Below are 22,206 nucleotides of genomic sequence, written 5' to 3'. Positions count from 1 at the left end.
ACACGAGAAGCTATTGGTCAACACTGAGCATCCATTGGACAATTGCACGAAGCGCCAATATAGTTACAAAGATCTAATGAACATCTCGCAAGCACTTCATCTCAAGATTCCATAGAGTACGAAAACCATCCAAGTAAGTAGGTGAGCAGATGCCACAGATAGCAGAACGTCTGGGAAATCATATACCAAACCGGTAACATGCTATCATGTGTGACTGTGTGTCAATACCGACCGGAGTCTGGTGGAGGGTATTTTCCCGATTCAACAATGGCGGGGTCCAAGTTGACAGGGCATTCAATCGACTGCATGACAATGCATGGCGGCGGCAAGGCTGCCAGCGAGCAGGTACTTTCCTCCGTAGGGTCACTCGTACAGTATGTACGTACAGTAGATTCGACGCATGTGTTCGTGTCCTTCCGTAGTGCAGCAGAAAGCATGGCATGGTGTGCATAGGGCCAGCAACCAGCCCAGCCCAGTCCGGCCGACCCCATCAGGCATACCATACCTCGTAAGTCCCCTAGGTACCCATTCCGACCCAAATAAGTCGCGACGAGAAAGCCAACAGAAGGGGATGGAAGGTTCAAGAACAGCTACAATTCCGGAGAAAACCTCCCGATCATGATCGAGGACGGAGACGGGTCGAGTCCGTCTCAAGAGGCGCGTGTCGCTGGGCGGTTGGCGATGTCGTCGAGTGGGGTGTGGATGTGGATGTGGATGTGGGAGTGGGTACTTGAGTCTCTCGGTGTTGGTTCGTGGCAATTGTGGTCTCGGGTGCAGCTAGCTGCATAAGGAAACATCATGTTTTTCTTCGCAACTGGCGGTGAACAAATGGAACAACTAACACAGCAACAGCACAGCAACGCAAATAGTATTGCAGAAACGCAAATTGTCTGCCTGTGCGAGGGCCATAAATGAGAGGGCGGAAAAACTCTGTAGTCTGCAAGCATCGGATGTTGCTGGACGGAAAGACAGCGGGAAGACTTGTTTGTCGTTTGCTTGCTGGCTGCGGACACCCCGCGGACTGGTTTTGGTAAAGTAAACAATACACTTGGGCTGTGTCTACTCGGTGGACTATTCACTAATCTACTCGGTGTTGTTGTTAATCGTTACTACTGTCTTTGTCGCTGCAGAGGTTCTTGGGTATCATTCTTCCTTGTGGGGGTTGTGAACATGTAGAAATAAGTACTCCGTAATGCTCGAGATTCCCGCGGGGTCCCTCCTTGTTACAAAGGAAGAGCTGGCGCAGATCCCAGGGGTCTGTCAAACTGCCGGGGGTTGAATCATGGAGAGCTAAGTATCAAAGCTCGAGTTTCCTACCTCGTACATAGGTTCCATGCACCGGTGATGAGGGTGGATCTAATTGTGTTGTTCATAATAAGCACTACAGATTCATCCAAGACATGAATGTATATCTGTGATGGCTTTTGTACTGTACTTCTTTCATCGCCATCAGGTCAGTTCGAGGGAGAACGATGCAGTTCGAGTGAGGGCGCACATGTTACTTCAAAGTTCCAGGGTCCGTCAAGCCTTCATGCAGGCAGGTATATGTACAGCAATTTGATACATACACAACACATACACAACACATACGTACATACGAAGTACATACCTAGGTAACTACTACACAGTAACAGGAAAGGACAACACAAGCACATGCATATATATGTGCAGCAGCAACCGCAGCAGCTAATTACGGTAGGCGTATCAGATTCTGCACACCCGGCGGCCGCTTGACCTCTCTTGAATTCCTCCGCTCTCCCACTCAGTGACTAGATACTTATTGTAATGATGAGGTACTGTGTACTCCGTGCCCGTCTCCGTTCTTCTGCACTCCGTATGTACAGTATACACAAGACAGAATATGAATGAAAGGAGGGAATTGTTATTGCGGGTCTGTCCTGTCGAGGGAATTATGTCAATTGTCTAACTAGTCCGGACTAGTCATGCTTTGTCTTTAGATACTTCTTGGGTACGAGACTACGAGTACTCAACTTAGGACTGTACGGAGAAATGATCCATCTCATGCTCCATCAAATCCAAGTCCATATGTTGGTTGTCGAGGATACCTTCCACGTCTACCTTTAGTGGTCTGGTGTAGTCTGGTTAGGCGCGGTGCGTGTATCATTTTACTAGACTGTGAATTGTGAACAAGGACGTGGATACACAATAGTTGTAGTTATGGTTTTTGTGGATAGTGGAGGATATGGATATGGATATGGATGTAACTGGATTGGTGTGTGTACAAACAAACAACCTTCATCCTTGTTCCAACCCTCGTTCTCTCCCACCTACCTCATTCTTCCCCTCCATCTCTGGCCCTATTGACATTTCTCCATCTCAATCCCGACACTCCTGCCACCATCGATAACCCATTCGTGCAGTGCCTTTCTCTAGATCCAATTCAGATCTGCCTGACTGCCCATCTGCCGCCTGCCGCCTGCCATCCGCTCGCCCTACCGCTCGCAGCTGGCTTTCCCGCCAAAAGAGGCTCCACCATCACCGCCGCATCGCCCCTCCTCCGCCTACACTTAACCTACACTTACACCTACACTACACTTACACTACCACAACAACCAAGGCCGGACTCAATTCAAGCATCGTCAACTTCGTCTTCGTCGATTTCCACTGTTCTTCACGTCTGCCTTACCGCTTCGAAGGCTTCGAAACCCAATTCCAGCCCAGCCCAGGACAGGATTCCCCTCCCTTCCCCATGGTCAATTGATTCCATCGCCGCCGCCACGCACAACATCGCGTTACACAACACATACGGTACACAACCACGCATACCGCATCAATTTCTTCCCCAGGGTCTCACCAATTGTCCAATCCGAAGAGGTTCCGGTCGTCGTCGTCATTCTTGTCGTCTCGTCTTCTTCCAGTCTTTTTTCCTCTTTCCCATTCCTCTATCTGGTCTACCCCTCCATCTTTTTTGAAACCCTTTTTTCCCATCCTCAATTTGTTTCCTCAGCCTCAATCGATGATCCTCTGCTGGCAGATTCCGACCTCACGGATGTGAATAATTCACCATCTCCAGTGCATTAATTCTTCCCTCCACCGCCATTACCGGTACACGCACCTGGCCCATGCTCTTGTTCTTCCTCCCTGGTCAGTCAGTTATTTTTGCGAAACGCCTATCGTCCGTTATCAGCCTACGATAGTTACCACTTTCCCTTCCTCTTTGCCTTTGCTTTACCCTTTTTTGCCCTTTCTTGCCCTTGCCTTACAAGACTTCAAGGCTTTGTTATGCAACGGCAACCCTTCCCTCGTCTCCGTCAAGCACATATCTACTTGTATCTTCACAATACGTTCGTTCGTTCCTTCCTCGTCGGTTCGTTGATCTGCTACAAGTACTTCTTTCCTTCGTTACCTCCCCTGCTTCTCCATCAACTCCGACTAACCTCTTATGACCTCCCAGGGTTCTCTTCCTCCACCTCGCCAATCCACTCAAAACACTCCGCCCACACACTCTTACTCTGCCTCTTAAGCTCTTTACCTCTTAACTCATACTAGTACTCTACCTCCCACCTACTCCGTACACCACTATAACCTCGACATCGCCTACAATTACCAGCATTACTGGTTGTCCCTTGTGACCACTCCACCGTCACAATTCACACGAGACACACCCCTTCCCTCTCTCTTCATTCGTTATTGGTCACTCGCCAACCGCAGACCTCAGACCGCAGACTGCAAACCGCCAATTGCGCATCTCTCGCTCTACCCGCCATTAGCCCATTCCTCCCTCTAGTCTCTCTCAAGTCTCAACTGCTCCCCCAAACATTATCCCCGATTAATCCTAACCCTGCTTTTTCCCACTCTTCAACCTCCGCTGCGCCTTCTCCTACACCCCATACCTGCGGAGACAGACAAACAGAATTGCACCGGCCATCGCTTTCTTCCGCAGGTCTGCTTTCCTCTCGCCTCCGGGGAATTGCGACCTTGTAACCTGCTTTGCGCCCCGGTCGATTGCATCAACCACTATCATCATCGGGGTCGATCACCACCTCAGTCCTCTGTGCGGTGTGCCTAAAACAGTACTCGCACAACCTGGGCGCGGTCGCCATCGCAGTCGCATACGCATACGTACACGCATACGAACCTCTTCATACCGTACCTTCTTCCAATCCTCGCGGATTCTCGCAATCGCAGCTCATGTGCTCGCCTCCCCCGCCCTGCTGTTCCCACTTGCGCGCCTCTCGATACTCGGGCCTCTCGCAGAATGTCTCCCTCCGCCAGCTCACACCCCGCCGCCGTCGCCGCACAATATGCGAGACCAAGGATCCAGCGGCGGTCGTTGGGGACTGGGTCGATTGAGCGCACATCTTTCAGCGGGTCTGAAAAATCATTATTGCGGCAACAGGAGGACGATGGCTATACTTCTGGAGATGTAACATGTTGGGAGAGTGGCATCGAAAGTGTTCGACATGGTAATGAGGAGGATAGGGAAGCTATTACTGGGCTAATGGAAGATATATGTTGTGCTCTCGACCGGCTGGAACGCCGCGACATGGACAAAGGAAAAAGACGAAGACCTCGGGGTCCCCAAATCTCGGTATGACGGCACCTACTGTTTGTTTGTTCTTTGGTCGCAAATTTCCACGGTTCTCTCCCGCGCTCGCTTCCACTATAGCTATCAGTTACTCTTGACTGTTTCTGCCGTTTGGATGCTGCGCGCAAGTCATGTCTTGAGACCATGTACGCCCTGTCCTTATTTGTTCTAATCATCTATAGATTCACAACCTCTCAACTGGCATATCCGGGCCTCTTCCGCCGCCACCAGTGCCCGCACCAGGACTTTGGACACAAACATCCCATAGCGATGAAATTACCCCACCGCCATCCTACGATGAAACAATCGCAGACCTACCGCCCGACTACACCACTACCGATGCTTTGGCTTACGCCCAAACACCAAGCTACACACCATTCCCATCCCTCGACCCTTCCATCTGCTCAGATGCCCCCAACTGCTTGCGGATAAGCTGCGATACCTCTCCTAGCTCCTCCTTGTTCTTCGACGAGAAATCTTTATATGCGGATATCGACTTCGGCTTTATCGAAGACGGTGTCAAATCGCATGCGAAGAAGAAGAAGGGAAAGGCGGCGCAGGCGCCACCTCCGCCACCTGTTGAGGAAAAGAAGGAACCAGATCCACCACCTGCAGATGATGGAGGTGGGGGAGGTGACCCTCCGGCCGACGGCGGAGACGGTGGTGCAGGGGGTGGTGGTGATGGCGGGGATGGTGGAGGGGACAAGGGCGGAGATGGAGGTGGTGGGGGAGGGGATGAAAACGGGGATGCAGCACCTGTAGAGGCCACAGGGAAGAAGAAGAAAAAGAAAGGTAAGAAGGCACAGGAAGAAGAGGAGGAGGCAGAGCGGAAGAGAAAAGAAGAGGAGGAGGAGGCCGAGCGGAAGAAGAAAGAGGAGGAGGAGGAGGCAGAACGGAAGAGACTGGAGGAAGAGGAGGCCGAGCGCAAGAGAAAGGAGGAGGAGGAGGAAGCCGAGCGCAAGAAGAAGGAAGAGGAGGATGCAGCCGCAGCAGCCGCCGCCGCTGCGGAAGCCGCCAAAGCTGCCGCCGCGGACGATTGGGGAGCGGTGGCCACTACGGGGAAGAAGAAGAAGAAAAAGGGGAAGGTTCGTAATTTCGGCTGCTTAATTCCACGTTGCGACTCGCTAACCCTCACTCACGATAGGCGGCGGCAGCTGACCCAGTACCGCCTCCACCCCCTCCTGAACCAGTCGCACCACCACCCCCAACAACATTCGACGAGATCAACCTCAACGACGAATCTGCGCCTAAGATTGATATGAATTTTGAGGATTCCGGAAATACTAAATCATCAGGTTTCTTTGGCGGCGGTCTAAGTAGTTGGGCTTCCGGCTGGGGTTCTAAGACAAGTAGCTGGCTAGACGGCGATCAGAAAGACAAAGAGGCAGGTAAAGACGGGAATCCCTGGGGATCCGAGGACAGCAAGAACAAGAAGGAGGGATACGACTTCAACTTTGACGACGCATTTAAAGGTTCTAAGACTGAGGCATCTAAGCCGGCTGAGGAAGAGAAGCCACCCGAGGACGACGCTTGGGGTTTCAGTTTTGGAAATGCCCCCAAGGATAAGAAGAAAAAGAAAAAGGGTGCTGCTGAAGAGCCTCCTCCACCCGAACCCGAACCCGTGAAAGAGCCAGAGAAGGCCCCGCAGGAAGACGATGCTTGGGGTTCGTTCTCCTTTGGCAATTCCACCAAGGATAAGAAGAAAAAGAAGAAAGGTGGTGTTGAAGAACCTCCGCCCGAACCCGAGCCGGCCAAAGAACCGGACCCTGAACCCGTCAATGAAGATGATGGGTGGGGTTCGTGGGGTGCCACCACCACGACCAAGAAAAAGAAGGGCAAGAAGGGTGCCATAGAGGAGGAACCACCGCCACCACCTGAACCCGAACCCGCTCCCATTGTAGAGGAAGTACCCATCGATGACGGTTGGGGAGCACTCACCTCTACAAGCAAAAAGAAGAAAAAGAAGGGCAAGGATGCGGAACCAGATCCCCCACCACCAGAGCCTGAACCCGTTGTAGAGCCTGAACCCGAACCCGAGCCGATGCCCGAGCCTGAACCTCCGAAGGTCGAGGTTGTTGATGATGAGAGCTGGGCAAAAGGTATGAGCAAGGGCCAGAAGAAGAAGGAGCTGAAGAGGAGAAAGGATGCTCAAGATGCCGCGGAGGCTGCAGCTAAGATTGCTGGTGAAGAAGCTGCGGCTCGGGCAGCGGCGGAGGCAGAGGCAGAGGCGGAAGCAGCCGCTAAAGCTGAAGCTGAAGCCGCTGAGGCCGCTGCTGCAGAAGCTGCCGAAGCCGCCAAAGCTGCCGAAAACAAGAAGAAGGACGACGATCTTTGGGGGGCTTCAGCATGGGGCGCTACAGCCACCGAAAAGAAAAAGAAGAAGAAGAAAGGCAAGGAAGTAGAAGAGCCTCCACCACCAGAGCCTGAACCTGAGCCCGAACCTGAACCTGTCGAAGTGAAACCGGCCGATGACGGCTGGGGCGATTGGGGCGCAACGGACAAGAAGAAAAAGAAGAAAAAAGGCAAGGATGTCGAGGAGGCACCCCCTCCACCGCCTGAACCCGAGCCCGCCCCGGTTGAAGAGCAGCCTGCCGATGACGGTTGGGGTGATTGGGGTGCTACCACGACTAGTGGCAAGAAAAAGAAGGGCAAGAAGGGAGTCGTGGAAGAACCTCCGCCACCAGCTGTACCTGAACCTGAGCCTGAACCAGTTGCTAATCCTGAACCCGAACAAGAAAAGGATGACGGCGACAGCTGGGGTTTCGGCATCTGGGGAGGAAAGAAGAAGAAAAAGGCGATAGAGGCGGCGCCTATAGAACTTGATCCCATGGTTGAAGATGCCTCCATCGACGTTCAGGGCCCTGATGGTGTTGAGGAACCCACAGGCGAAGATGATGACAACTTCGGTACTCGTTTTGGGAAGAAGAAAACCAAGAAGAGCTCCAAAGACATGCCCATTGAGGTCAAAGAAGAAGACTACTCAACTCCAGTTCAACAGCCGGACATTGACGACCCTTGGGGCAGCGCAGCGCTCAACGTCGGCAAGAAAATGAAGAAGAGTAAAAAGAACTCCCTTCTCTCCCCATCGCCCGGCGACGATCTACTCGACTTGCCGCCCATGAAAGAGATTGAAGCTCCGCCTCCTGCCGAGGAAGAGGTCGATGACATCTGGGGCGTACCGACCTCTTCTAAAAAGAAGAAAAAGAAGGGCGAAGAAGATGGCGGTAAGCTTAGCAAGACGACTACCAAAGATTCCACCTCCAAATCTACCAAGTCTGCAATGGACGATCTGATCAACTTGGACGAGCCACCAATCGAAGAGGAGAAGGAGAAAGAGGAAAAGAAGGAGAAGAAGGAGAAGAAGAAAGAGAAAGAAGAGAGTGGCTGGGGTCTACTAGGAGGTCTCAAGTCGTCCAAGAAGGAGTCGTCAAAGGAAAAGAAGGCCCGCGAAAAGAAGGAGAAAGAGGAAGCCAAGGCGAAAGAGAAGGAGGAAGCCGAAGCTAGGGAGAAGGAAGAAGCTGAACGCCTTGAACGCGAAGCTCAAGAAGCTAAGGAGGCAGAAGAAGCCGCCGAAGCCGCTAGGATCGCGGAAGAGGAGGCCGAGAAAGCCAGACTTGCAGCTGAAGAGGAGGAGAGGAGAAGAAAAGAGGAGGAAGAGGAAAAGAAGAGCAGTGGCTGGGGTGCTGCCCTTTGGGGGAAGAAGAAGGAAACGCCCAGGGCGAGGCGTGAGCGTGAAGCCAAAGAACAGGCGGAGCGCGAGGAACAAGAACGCCTCGAACGAGAAGAGAAGGAGCGTCTAGAGCGAGAAGAACAAGAACGCCTTGAACAAGAACGTCTGGAGCAGGAAAGAATAGAGCGCGAGGCCAAGGAAGCCGAAGAGGCCGCCGCCGCTGCGAAAAAGAAGGAAGAGGAGAGCAGTGGTTGGGGCAGTATCTGGGGCTCGAGTAAGAAGAAAGAAACCTCCAAAGAAAAGAGGGCTCGCGAGAAAAAGGAGGCCAAAGAGCGCGAGGAAGCGGAGAGATTGGAGCGGGAGGCTAAAGAAGCTGCTGAAGCCGCCGAAGCCGCCGAGAAGGCTCAAAAGGAGGCTGAGGAGGCCGCAGCCGCTGAAGCTGCCGAAGCTGCAAGAATTGCTGCTGAGAAAGAAGCCGCGGGGCCACCCAAGAGGCGAAATAAGATAAAGAGCAGGTTCCTTGACGACGACGTGCCACCCGTTACTTCGACACCTGACGACGAGCTATTCAATCTCGTCAAAGACGTCCCCGCGACAGATCTTCTTGCGGAATTCGAAAAGGAGGAACCCAAAAAGGACGACGCTGGTGGGAATTTTTGGGGTATCTCGCTGCGCAAGACCAAAAAGCCCGAAGTCAAACAGGACACCCTCTTTGATAAGCCATATGACGGCCCTTCATTACTAGACGAGGAGCCAAAAAGGTCCTTGGATCTACTTGACGATGCACCACCCCCAGTATCACTCAAGAAGGCTGCGAAGGGAAGTCTAATTCTCGACCGACTCAAGGCTTTGCATGGTGAGCCGGTCGATGAACCCATACCCGAGGAACCACCAGCAGAACCAGAGCCGGAACCAGAGCCAGAGCCAGAGCCACCAGCTGTCGAGGTCATCGAGGCTACACCCAAGAAGGAGAAGAAGGAGAAAAAGGACAAAAAAGAAAAGAAGGAGAAGAAGGAAAAAAGTAGCAAGAGCTCAAAGTCAAAGTCAAAGGAAGCTACCATCGTGATTCCAGAACCGGACCCTGAGCCAGCTGAACCTCCCAAAGTATCGCCTGTTCCAGGTGGTTTCCCTGGAGACGACGAAGATCTCATGAACTTCGAGGATGCTCTCCCAGAACAGGAACCTGAACCAGTCGTGGTAGACAAGAAATCTAAGAAGCTCAAGAAGAGCAGCAAATCTAGGTCTCTACCCGTTGAAGAAGCTCCGCCGCCTCCACCTCCTCCGCCTCCCGAGCCAGAAGTCGAGCCAGAGCCTGAACCTGTACTTGAAGCTGAGCCTGAGCCCGAGCCTGTCGTTGTTAAGGTCGACAAGAAGTCGAAAAAGCTCAAGAATAGCAGCAAGTCATCAAGATCAATGCCCATTGAGGAAGAGCCTCCACCTCCGCCGCCACCGCCTCCTCCACCCATTGAAGAGGAGCCGGAGCCAGAGCCGGAACCTGAGCCTGCGCCTATCGAAGACGAACCTGAGTTCATGGACGCAGAAGAGGGAGATGCAGACAAACTTCCCACTCCCCCTCCAGAGGAAGTGAAAACAGAATCGCCAAAGAAGGATCGTACTAAAGTTGTTCGCAATGCGACTGGATCCTCATGGGGTTTCTGGGGAGCTGCCACTGGAGCTGCAGCAGCATCATCTAAAAAGTCTACAAGAAAGGTGTCTGCCGATGACAGTACCAGCGCTGCCGCATCTCCTGCAAAACCAAAGCTCGAACGTACAAAGAGTGCGCGCGTTCCTTCGACAACGTCCGGGGGAGAGAGGGACATGATGTCGAGATCGTCTGGATCTATCAAGGTAGCAAAGACTCCTTCAAGGAGTAAACCACAGCGTACTTCGACGGGCTTCGGCGCACTTTTTGGAGCACCACCGCCGCCATCTCGCACCAAGTCGCGAAAGACATCAGCGGCCACACCGAAGACCCTCTCGCGCCGAGCATCGTTCGACGAGGATGCGGCAATGATGTCGCCGCCCCAGACTGACACTGAACCAAAAGTGTCCACCAAGGCAGCAAAGGTAATGGGAATGCGAGGGTCAGCCAGCAGGCATTCTAGCAGCACCAAAGACAAGGGCAAATCAAGAGGTAAGAGTAAGCCGTTCAACTCCACACATATTCCAGGCAGTTCTAGAAGAACGAGTGGTCAGCGCGAGATTGGAGCTAACCCCATGTGTGCTGCAGCTGTGCCGGATCCCTACCCCCTCGACCCCCTCGACGATGACATGGACATGCCATTGGACGAGCCTGCGCCCCCCTCGCCAACTCCAGTTCCCATGCAAGAGTCGTCGTCCCGCCGCCGGTCCAAGCGTGATTCTGCTGCAGTTACCCCAGCTGAACCATTGACTGCTCCTCCCAGTGCCGACGATCCCGTTGACGTTGACATCGACCCTATGGATACTGAACCTGTTGTTGTTGAACCTCCGCGCCGCGAGCGCAATCGTCGTGAGCGCGGCTACTCTAATACTAAAGACTCACTTGGTAGTGCCGGCGCAGCAGCAGCTGCTGCCGTGGCTGCAGGTGGACTGATGAGTAGGTTCGGTTTCGGAAAGCGCAAGACAGCTCCACCGGAAGAAGACCGTCGCGACCGTCGCAGAACCGCCTACGAAACGGAAGACGAACGTAGGCGACGAAAACAATCTTCGAACCGTGGCTTTGCGACCGAGGACGAGAAGCGTTTGCGCCACGACCGGCGAGGCGTTCGTCGCCATTCCACGATGCCTACACCCGATGTGGACGTTCCTGAGGGCGTCGCCGGCGCGACCGGCAGTAACGAACTTGACCCCGATCGCGAGGCAAGACGCGCAGAGCGCAGGGCACGACGACATGCTGAGAGGGAAGGAGGTATGAGCCGCAGTGGCGATCTAGAAGACGTCGAGGCTCGAGCAGAACGTCGACGAGAACGCGAGCGCGAGAAGGAACGCACCGTCCTGGCTGAGAAGAAGGCCCGGCAGATGGCAGAGCTTGAGCGTCGCAACAAGGAAGCTGAAGCTGAACTTCGCCGCATGGAGGAGAAGAAGCAGCGCCGAGCCGCACGATCGGAACGGAAGGTCCCCGAGGAACGAGAGCACCGTTCCCGCCGCAAGGAAAGCGTTCGCGAAGGCTCCCGTCCTCATACTGAACGTCGCCGTTCTCACGCAGAAGAAGACCCAGAAGAACGTCGCCGTCGCCGCGAAGAACGACGAGCCTCGAAACGAGGCGACCCCGCAGCAGAACCCATCAACGACTACTTCGACGAACGCAACGGTTCGGCCCATCGCTCTCGCCACCGAAGCCGTCACGACCGCTCAAAGGAAGACGAGAACACCCCTTACCTGTCCAAGGGTGGCGACAAGACTTCATCTTGGGTCGAGTCTCTTTCCAACGAACCCCCACTACCTGTCCCCGTCGCCGAAACCGTGCTCGACCCCGCCCCTGGCACTCGAGACGGGCCTGGTGGATTGGGAGACGAAGAATCTCCCTCGGCAGATGAAGAGATCCGCCGCAAGATAAGGAAACAACATAAGGAGCGCGATCGGGGGGAGCGCGAGCGTGAGCGAGAAAAAGACCGCGACCGAGAGCGCGATCGTAAACATCACCGCCGACGCTCGTACTTCGAAGGCGCACCCGTTGACGAGGAGAGAGCGGAGAAGAAGAGCAGGAGGAAGACGTACGCGCCTGACGGGTACGGGGGCGAGGCACCGCCCGTTAGGACGTGGGACGGAAGGCCCGCGCCGCCCGTTGAGAACGCCGGCGGAAAGAGGGGAAGTTGGTTCAAGAAGATATTCTAAAGAAAGAACACGAGGACGAGTACGATTTATATTTTTCTGACGACGGATTGGATTGATGACTTTTATTTCATGATGGACGACGATGCTGTTATTTTTTTTCTGGCTTTTAACTGTTTCAAAGTTTGTTGGCGATTATGATGCTTATTTGCTTGTATTTCTTGCTTTTCGCGCGCGCTCAGCGATCCCTTTTCTATTCCCACCACAGGGAACACTTTTCCAATCAATATATACATCTTGCCACTAAAGGACTTCTCTCACATCTTTCTGGCTTCCCCCATCAACTCTTCTACCTTTCTTGCTTTGCTTTGCTTTGCTTAACGCGCTTGTCTCTCTCCTGTCCCCCATCTTACCTCCTTCTACATCATGCATGGCGAGGGCGTTGGGGAAAGTGGGAACAGGTGTGTTGATTCGATTTGATTGATAAGGTGGCGAGCCTCTTTTTTTTCATAGGCGTCAACTCGACTTGTATAAACCAAGAAGAATCAAGACAGTTGAAACGGCGGAAACAGTTATCTTGAGCGGATTATTGTTGTTGTTGTGTAGAGATCGATTAGAATTTAGGTACTACTTCCGCTACTACTTGCTTTTCCTATCATGCATGTGAGAGTGTCAAATGATACGATCTTCCCATCTGAACACAGTGACCAAAACCCTTTCTATGTCTTTACTTTCGTGTAGAAGAGAGGAAAGGAGACAGAGTACATAGAGCTAAAGAGGACTCGACGGTCCAAGTCTCTGCTGAAAGGACAAACACCATTATCTCTCTTCGCTCTCATGCAGTCTGCGAGCTGTGAGTTTTTGTTGTCTCGTATGGGAGAATAGGGACATGAAGATGGCAAGGGAGGGATAGGGGGGCTATCATTTCCGTTGTGCCCATTCGGTGGCTTAAAGGGGGAAGAAAATGATGGTTGATGTACGTTTTGTGTCTGTCTGTGTTCTCGTCACCTGTGGGGGAAGGGAGAACGGCCGTGGTGGCTCTGGTATTCCTTTGGTTTACATTTGCGGGGAGAGTGAAGGGAAAGGGGGAATGATAGTGAAATATATGGAACGATGACGTTTCAGAAGAGTGAGGCGAACGGTTGTTCAGTCAAGCAGTAAGTCATTTAATGTGAACGTTAAATCATTGTTACGTTCAGCAGAATTTCTTCCTTTCTTCTTCTTCATCCTCCTCCTCCTCTTCCTCTTCGGCGAGAAAGAAAATCCCAATGCTATCAAAACAAAAAAGGGTAGGCTTAAAACGAAGTATGTGAATGGATGATGGGAGGGTTCTTCGCCTTATAAAACGCCTTTGATTTCGCCGGCAAATGTGAGCATCGTTTGCGAACCGAGGAAATTCTGTCTGCCTGTTTCCCTTTCGTTTGTTGCCTTCGTGTCTCCGCCTCCTTGAGATGGCAGGGTGACTGACTGGGTCGGGGGAAGAGTAACAACAGTCCTCCATTTTCCTATTACCGTGTCGCTGTTCATGCAAAGCCAGTCATGGTCCTTCGCCTGTTTTGAAACATATTTGTACGATTGTTGCACCCTCTATCTCTGACGGTGGCGCAGTTCCTGCTTCATCCTGAGTTCCTATTGCTGCCCACCGAGGCGTTGTTGGCCGAGGGCATCCTGATGCTGCTGTTGGAGATGTCGTTGCACGACTGCCGCGGCAACGGTTCCTACCATCTGTGCGTGAAGCTCCTCGGAAATCTCTTCGTCCTCCTCTTCCTCACTGTCTCCCTCTGCCTCCTCATCTTCATCCTCGAACCCCGTTTCGATCCTTGCTGCCTTCAACCGATCCTTCATACTTTCTCTTTGCTCGGCTTGCCACCTGCTCAGCGCAGCACTGGCATGCATCTTAAATCCAAACACCCTGGGTTCGTACCGCCGTTGGCTCTTTGGGGGCAGCATCGCCGGGTAGACCTGGAAGAGGATGTTATGGAATGAGGTACCGAAGTAGGCACCATCGATGGCAAAGTGTCGCGAGGATTTGGGGTTGTAGAGGTCTTCGCAGCGGGCGCAGTAGAGCTTCACGGCGCTCGCATTGGCCACGTCGGACTGGCCCATGGGGAGGAGAGGTTGCGCTTCGCACATAACACGTGGGCACTTGCCGAAGTCGGATTTCTTAAATTTCTCGAGCTATCATGACAGTGTGTTAGCGGTGTTGGACAGGTGAAAGGGTGGTAGCGTTACATACCATCTTTGCAAGACCTCTTGTCGTCACGATATAGCGGGCATGCACCAGTCCGTACAGGTGCCGTGCTGACTTCTCGATCTGATCCCGCATCTCATCATCGCAGTCGAAGTCAAATACGTCCGTCACAAGGTCCAGCGCATATTGGTAGTATGTAACTTCGGTGTTTAGGCCCGTAAGATTGAACCGGTCGGTGAGGTACTCTTCGTCGATCTCGCAAAAGTATTCATTGCCGCGGGAGGATATGAACTATAGTCATCTTATTAGCTATCGAAAGATCCGTCTACCGTTGACGAGAAAACAACGAAGCACACGGCTAATCATTCGGTTTGAATATCACCATTTCTATTCGAGAGGACGATCGGCAGCGAAACAGTTCGAGTTCATCATCGGGGAAGGACACCGCGTAGCGACGTGCTGGGTACCGCTGTCCATATAAGTGCATGATGGGCAGCAATGCGGCTTGGTCTCATGCAACGGGTGTCGCTCTTTGAGTGACAGGCGATCCTCTGACTAACCATGCTGATATATTTTATCATGTTTGATGTGTTGCTTCCGATGTTCTGTAGAAAAGTGCGCTTGTGTTGCGAAGCAAAGTGTGTGTACGTACCCAGTCCCGCCAGTAGCTCGTGTAATCGCTGTCTGTTTCGCTCGCAAAGTCGTCCATGGTGGGCTTCGATTGCGATTGCCTTGTCTCTCGAGGGGAAGCGGAAAATGAAGGTATATATGCGTGTAGGAATGATCCGATTGTAGGTGGGCAGGTGCCCGCTGTTGTGTAATGTACGAGGACAATACAAACAAACTGATAAGTTAACCGCGGCGGGTGAATGAGAAGGTGGGGGTTCGCTTTCGCCGACATGATGATCCGGAACCGAGTCCTGTATCAAAATGGCTATTCCCCTTCGGTACTAGCGAGCATGGAGCTGTACAACGTCAATGATCTGCGAACTCATACTGTTCTTTTTTTATACTTAGAGATTCGGAATTTTCTGGGCAATCAAGGAAACAAGAGGCTGTTTCATTGCTGCTGAATATCAGCTTTTGGTCACCAAAATGGGTCTAAGATACTCAATACCAATGTATACACAAGTATCGATTGCTACATGTGTCAATGCTACAAAAGGCCGCCCAGGTACTTAGGTACTTAAAAACATAAATCCACAATCGTCGAAAACAACTCGTTAAATCATAAGAATTAGATTGAAGCGGGTAGTCGAAGAGAGTATTGAACATATATGCATGCCTCCGTTGATGTGACCGAACAACAAGCACGAAAGAGTAGGAGATGAGGGACAGCCAAACCGGCATTCATGAAAGTAATTTTGTAATAGGACACTCCTGCCACGACGTACCTTCATAGGCATAAAAATATCATTAATCATGTAAACAGAACTTGCAATTAAGAACACTATAATAATGTAAGACGCAAGAAGATGTATCCCTTATCCGGCTTTCTCAGCCAGCCTACAATGATACAATGTCTTTTAAAAGAGGCCAGAGCAATGCTTTAATGTTGAGAGATTCGAGATCCACTCACACCATGACATTCCTATCTGGCCTAATGGCCACCTTTCTGTAACGCTTCGCCAATTTCCTCGAAAACACGAACACCTTTCCTTCCCAAAGCAGTACCAACACCAACCGCCGCTGCACCTACAGCACGCATCCTCTGATACCCATTGACGTCTTCGACCCCACCAATACCAATGATCTGAATATGCTCTAGCTCAGAGTACTGAAACAACAGCCCTTTGATCGTATACACATTTCCGAGTGCAAGCGGATGCAATGGCGCTCCAGCGAGTCCGCCGATTCCGGTTCCTGTGGCGGAATTCAGAGTGTGGTGGAAGACTTCCCGTTCCTTTGATCCTCCTGGGGATTGGGCCGATTCGATGGTAGGAGTGAGCAGTAAAGACGAGCCCAAAGTATTTGTGGCCGTGATGAATGAAATAGGACATGGCAGATTCTGTGGCTCAAGTTTTGCAGACGAACGCAATGCTTCGATCATGTTCTTGAATTGATCGTGGTATGTATAGGGAGGGGTCTTGATTCCAATCGGTACGTGGATTTTATGATGCTCGGATTGTGCAGTGGAGCCCAGCTGCTTCCCAACTTCGATTTTAAGTGCTGAAAGGTAGGAGAGGAGCGAGGCGGAATCGTATGCTGGTGGTGGTTTGTCCGGAATGTTGGGACATGAAAGATTGACCTCCATCGCTAGGACCATGCGGACATTGCGTTGATGCGCGCTGATAAGCTGATAACACTCCACCACATCTTCTACACTACCTGTCACGGATACAATAAATGGCTTATAGTGCTTCTCGTCGTTCAAGCGGTCAGAGATCGTTTTGATAAACTCCAGGTACGTTCTTAATGGAGTAGGACTATACCCCAATGTGTTTAAGCTGCCGGTTTCGCCAGTCTGGTCGGTACGATCCTTATTTGGCGTCGCTGCCTCGTGGGTAGATGGATTGTAGAAAGCAAATTGATGTATGGACTCATCGTTAGGGAAACCCTCAAGTAGCGAAGTGCGGGTCGTGACGGCTCCAGTGTGAGGGGATGCATAAAGCTCCTCGAGCTGTTCAAGAGTGGAACACCACGGGTTCGCAGAATTCAGGAGAGGCGGATGAATCACCAGTGACTTCATGATTCGAGAATTCTAATTGATGATAAAACAAAGTCGAGTGAATGTAATGCGATTTCGGTTCGAGAACAATAATAGATTCGTTATCTTATCTGTTCAACGATGATATCCTGGCCAGTCGAGCAATCTATGTGTAGCCAAATTTGAGAGAAGCGGTGACAGTGATTGTTATGATTTGAGATGCTCTAAAGAAGCAGGTAATTGTTCCTTGTAGTCAGAGTAAATCTGGATCAGTTCATATGGTACAACGATGATGTAGATAAAAGTAGCTCGACGAGATGGAAAGGTGGGGTGATTTGGCGACACCCACGTTGATTGGCCGTTCAAGGTCGTTAGTCCATGACTGTGCTTCCGACGTGCCAACTCTGAGTATCACAATCTTTATGCCACCATCTTGTGACATGTATGTCATTCCGCTGCTTATTTAGTTCTTCAATTCTGATAGAAACCCCATCACTGCATATCTCAATCCTGTCTTTTAACGATGGCGCGCGCGCCTACCACTTAAGATGCAGAGCGCCATCATCTTTTCGGACGACGCGACTAATCTTACTATCGAACAATAAAAACCTTCCATCACAATGACTGAACACTCTACGGCTTCTAAGAAGAGGAGAAGAGGTGGCGCCCGACGTAAAACAGGTAGTTGAGATGACTGCCCACATACCTAAATTGTCCGCTTATTCGATGCTCAGGATGGTCTGAAAGACCCAGATCAATATTTTAGACATAGTTGATAGCTAATGTTTTCATAGCAACACTTGCAAAGCCCGCCACGCTCGATGCGATGAGAAGAAACCTATTTGCGGTAGCTGCGAGCGTCTTGGTATCCCCTGCGAACCCTCCAATTTTGTGCCTCCACCAGAATGGAATGTCTCTGTCGGTCCAAATGTTGGTCCTCCACAAACATCGGAACCGCAACTCCTACCCCTGAGTGAAATGTCTACACCTTCTACTATGGAAGCCAGCAATCTTGCTGCCCCGACTTCCACCTGGGAAATTTTCAAAGCACAATTCCCTTCGCTCAATGTCCCCGATGAAGAATCTCCGCCACTCCAGGACCTGTCAGATCCAAGTCTACTGACACCTGCATATACGATATCAAGTGGTCCCCTCCCCACACAGGTGAATCTCACAGACGAGACTGCCTTTCTACTACAGACTTATTTGCGTACGGTCGCCAGATGGATGGACATTATGGACTTCCAAAACACGTATCAACTAAGCATACCACGACTGACGCTCACGTCCCCACTTCTTTTCAATTGTATTTGCGCCTTCACGGCGAAACAGCTTTCACTGGCCAATTCTCGAAAGAATTGGTCATGGGACACCGTGGCTCGCGACTTTTACGGCCAGTCGCTACGTCTGTTGATTTCAACGCTGACCGGTTCTTCGAGCGAACACGCTTTGACCGCTACAATCCTACTTTCAAGCTATGAAATCCTTGCAGCCTTGGGTTCGGAATCACAGCGGCGCCACTTACTGGGCGCCACGACATTGATAAAAGCCCACGGTATAACAGCTCAATCCCATGGAATTGATAGGGCAAACTTCTGGATCTACATCCGTCACGATATATGTGTCGCTTTATCTATCGAGAAGCCTATTTTACTACACCCCGATGATTGGAATGTCCGCTGGGAGGTAGGTGAGATGCGGGAAGATGTACTAGGTAATCAGGGCCAATGGATTCTAGGCCGTGTCGTTACACTGGTGTATGGGGAAGAAGGCCGTACAGAGGCGGGTAAAGAGAAGAGAGAGAACTTTCTGGTCGAGCTCGAGGAATGGCGTTCCCGGCTTCCAGACGCATTCATCGGCATACCGTATGGCGAACCGGATGATGAGGGTCTCCGGAAGATTTATTTCACTGTCACAGCAGCTGGTACGTTAACAATATTGTCATGACCGTGTTTGTTTATACTGACCTTCTTTAGCTGCCGCGGCATTTTGGTATCATGTGACGCATATTTTGCTGTATGCAGAGCCGGTGCTCCAGGACCCGTCCTATATACCACATATTCAGGTCGAGGCAAGAAAGATAGCAAGTATTGCTGTATCAGAATTTCCTGATTCCCTTCGAGTGTTTTCCACCCATGGCCTCTATTATGGTATGTTGATAGTATTCTTCACGACTCCCACCCACTAATGGTTGTTGCTAAATATCCAATGCAGCGGCAAAACATATCGATGGCATAGCACTGAAAGCTCGACTATGGAACATCCTTATTGATGTGGAGAACCAGCTAGGGTATCATACTCGAAGCATTGTGCAACGTCTGCAGAGGCTGGTCGAAGCTGGCAATAGTTGAATGGATTAAGTCTTGATCGAGTTGCCATTATGGGTCATCAATAGCGATTTGTTACTGCCATCGGGAATATCAAATTACCGTCCATACTCGCAAGATACACTGAGCCTTAATTATATGACGAAGTATAACCCTTCATTAATGTCTAAATATATCACTTCTTCACTGCAAACTGCTGTACTATTATAATGGAGAACAAAATCAAATCCGTACATTTTCAAGTTCGTACATTTTCAAGTTCAAGTTAAGGTAGGCGAAGCATAGTGGGGATAGAAAATCCTCAATGTGGAATTCCTTATGGAAAAGCATTCCGAAGGCTGTAACTAACTACTGAGGTGCAAATTTAGTCATGCCACTCGCTACTAAGGAAGCGAGTCAAGCTTTCAAAATTCCTGTTTCCGTATGACTTCCTAGGAAAACTAACCCCATACTGTTGTGGTGAGAAATGGCGAAGATTTGCAAGGTATTTTTGGAACGTGAGCAGGGGTTGACGACCCGCACATCTGATCGGAGGATTTCCCTTGACCCAATGACACGGATCGACGTGTAGGGGCTCAGCACAACGACCTACATCACCTCCACAACGTCAGACCAGCCGTCTTCTTCATCACGACAATTGGTTCACGATGATCGCGCTGTCTTTGCGGTATCGTGATTATGTGCATGTCGAACGCCCACCTACCCACATAATAATCGGGGGATAACCGCCCGATTGCGATTTTGGCCTCCAACGTCTCACCGCATCTTACAGCAGGGCAACGGCAACGACCAGCATCCCGAATCCGGCCCTGGCATTGTAGTGCCCTTACCGTCATGAGTCGGGGAGAATCCTCGACTGACGAAATTCCCGCGCTACAAAACGAAATTGCAGAGGCTTGAATCTGGAAATTAGGCAGCACACAGCCTCGCGAACGGCGCGCTGGCCTTCGCTTCAGCTCATTTCCTGGAGGTTTTAGCGCAGGTGGCTCAGCGTCCATTTGCACCAACATGTAAAGAGAAGTTTACGCGAAATATCCCGAGATCGAATTGGGAATGATTTCCCAAGGATCTCTTTCATCTCGTCAAAATCCTTGTCTGTTGACAATATGCAGAAGTCGTTGGCTATAGCTTCTCAATATCATCGAGTTGTACGGTTGTACCAATGTTGTCCAAAGCATCATCCCCCACGAAGGAGCTGAAGGCATAGGCATAACGAATTCAGCCACCCTTCTGTAAACAGCAAATGCAACAGGTGTGGCTACCACGCCGCTTCAAGATGCATGCCGACTGGCTCAAACTACATCCCGCCCTGCAGCAGTACGCTAGAGAGTACGATGTATACTTCGTCTCTATGCACTCCACTGAGTCTCTGCCACCGCCCCTCCATAGGCACCAATGTCTGTCCATCCCCGAAGAGATTAGTCAAAATGTCCTATGACACTGATCCTATGTCTTCCTATTCGTTCGTGCCCCACATGGCTGCAATTGCACGCTCATCATACGAGGAGGCTTGTGGGTTGAAACCCTGCTTTTAAGGCCCGTGGACCAAGCGCGCTTCAAAACCTCAGAATCAACCATATGGTTGGGCGCTGAGGCTGAGCTCCTTAACCAGGAACTGGGGGCCTTCTCTTGCACACACAACAAGTCATGTCCAATCCTGGTGCACAGTTGCTAAAATATGTTTCACTATGTTCATCGGTATATATCTTGTTTGTGCCCAGCCAGGCATCCATTTGTATGTCACTCATGCACCATACAGTTCCTTTTCCATAAGTCGAGGACAGCAGGCTCGAGGTGCTTGAATCCTCTCACCTATACCTGTATACACACCACTATCAACCCCATCGATTCCCTGGGTTCTTGCATCAGGCTACCTGCTGGCTCTTCTTTCCTGTTTTGGACATACTCTCGATTATTCAATAGTTCCAACAAACGATCGCCATGGCACCAATCAGCCTAATTTTTTCTCGCGATGAGAAACCCAAGGAGAACTCGTGGAGTACTGCCGCAATTGTCTCCTTGTCGATTTTCACGTTCATCACTGTATCGACCATCGTTACCATCACTGCCTACTATCTCCACCGACGGGCCCAACATAAAAAGCTTCCGCCAGAGATGAGACCTGTTTCCTACCATCCCTTCCGCACCCAATCCTCAGACAAGGCTGCCCTGTTGCAGAACGGTGCTCCGTCTCCCGAGGAAGACAAGACAAGCATGTTCAGTCGAGACCGTGGTTCAAGTCTATCACTCTATGTCGATACCCAGCACCAGGACAGGCGCGCCAGTATGGAAACGATCAACCTCATCCCACTCCACGTCACTCCTGCCGAAGAAGCTCGCGACCCATTGTCTCAAAATGATAGTAATGGAAGTGGCGTCAGTGGAAGCAGCCGCTCTAGCAGGAGAACGAGCGATACACTCGGAGTGAGCACCATCTCTGTTCCTGAGGGCGCCGCGAGCGTAGGAGGCAGGCCCACGAGACCTAGGAGCACGAGTTCTACGAGCCAAAGATATTACGAAGTCACCACCACGAATCCCTCTCCACAAGTACCTAAGATCGTACATACTCCCTCCGAATGATTGATGACATAAAAGGATAATTACATCCACACATTGGCAGCAGATGGTCTGCTCCAAACATTTTCTGATGGATATAAGAAGAAGGGGAGAGCTTTCGGCATTTGTCTTTCCGTTCCGAATTTTTGATGCCTATTTTCTTCACAAGCTGCATGTCCGACACATTTGCAATTTGCACATTTGATAGCATTTCCTTTCTCCTTCCCTACCTTTCTCTCGCTCATATGAGCATCTACTCTGTTCTTGCTTTTACCAATACCCAGATACCATTTTCCATGCAATACCTCCTGCGCCCACAAAAACATAGCAGTCGAGAAGACCAATTTTAAAACCTAAATTCAACAAAACAATAAAATCAATCATAGTGAACCCTCGCCTCTCTCGTGCATGTTTAATCCAACACCCCTTTCCCCTATCCAAAATAATTTCTAATCCTACGTCACTGGAAGGATCGCAACCCCCGGACCACCCATCCCTCAAGGCCTCCCGACA

The 22,206-nt window shown here is 51.0% G+C and overlaps 5 protein-coding genes across 5 annotated transcripts; 3 read left to right on the top strand and 2 right to left on the bottom strand.

Annotated features, from left to right (window-relative positions):
* The first annotated feature begins 3,731 nt into the window (after nt 1-3,731).
* Nucleotides 3,732-12,066, top strand: BU24DRAFT_112921 (uncharacterized protein). Its single transcript, XM_033520817.1, has 4 exons — nt 3,732-4,552; nt 4,732-5,634; nt 5,694-10,353; nt 10,450-12,066. The coding sequence occupies exons 1-4, from the start codon at nt 4,220-4,222 to the stop codon at nt 12,033-12,035; spliced, it is 7,482 nt and encodes a 2,493-aa protein (XP_033387457.1). The 5' UTR covers nt 3,732-4,219; the 3' UTR covers nt 12,036-12,066.
* A 1,535-nt stretch (nt 12,067-13,601) lies between these two features.
* BU24DRAFT_342973 (casein kinase II subunit beta) lies at nt 13,602-14,872 on the bottom strand (the record flags this gene model as incomplete). Its single annotated transcript, XM_033523342.1, has 3 exons — nt 13,602-14,150; nt 14,209-14,454; nt 14,816-14,872. 3 exons carry the CDS (start codon nt 14,870-14,872, stop codon nt 13,602-13,604), a joined length of 852 nt encoding a protein of 283 aa, XP_033387456.1.
* A 766-nt stretch (nt 14,873-15,638) lies between these two features.
* Nucleotides 15,639-17,102, bottom strand: BU24DRAFT_112871 (FMN-linked oxidoreductase). Its single transcript, XM_033520816.1, has one exon. It carries the CDS (start codon nt 16,850-16,852, stop codon nt 15,764-15,766), a length of 1,089 nt encoding a protein of 362 aa, XP_033387455.1. The 5' UTR covers nt 16,853-17,102; the 3' UTR covers nt 15,639-15,763.
* A 509-nt stretch (nt 17,103-17,611) lies between these two features.
* BU24DRAFT_112852 (uncharacterized protein) lies at nt 17,612-19,135 on the top strand. Its single transcript, XM_033520815.1, has 2 exons — nt 17,612-18,734; nt 18,787-19,135. The coding sequence occupies exons 1-2, from the start codon at nt 17,789-17,791 to the stop codon at nt 18,996-18,998; spliced, it is 1,158 nt and encodes a 385-aa protein (XP_033387454.1). The 5' UTR covers nt 17,612-17,788; the 3' UTR covers nt 18,999-19,135.
* A 1,943-nt stretch (nt 19,136-21,078) lies between these two features.
* On the top strand, nt 21,079-21,717 carry BU24DRAFT_405826 (uncharacterized protein; the record flags this gene model as incomplete). The annotated part of the gene is made up of 1 exon (XM_033525728.1): nt 21,079-21,717. One exon carries the CDS (start codon nt 21,079-21,081, stop codon nt 21,715-21,717), a length of 639 nt encoding a protein of 212 aa, XP_033387453.1.
* Between the last annotated feature and the right edge of the window lie 489 nt (nt 21,718-22,206).

The sequence above is a fragment of the Aaosphaeria arxii genome (assembly GCF_010015735.1).
Source record: "Aaosphaeria arxii CBS 175.79 unplaced genomic scaffold BU24scaffold_2, whole genome shotgun sequence".
Lineage (NCBI taxonomy): Eukaryota > Fungi > Ascomycota > Dothideomycetes > Pleosporales > Aaosphaeria > Aaosphaeria arxii.
The sequence above is the reverse complement of the archived record's forward strand: the minus strand, read 5'-3'. Positions and strand labels throughout refer to the sequence as shown.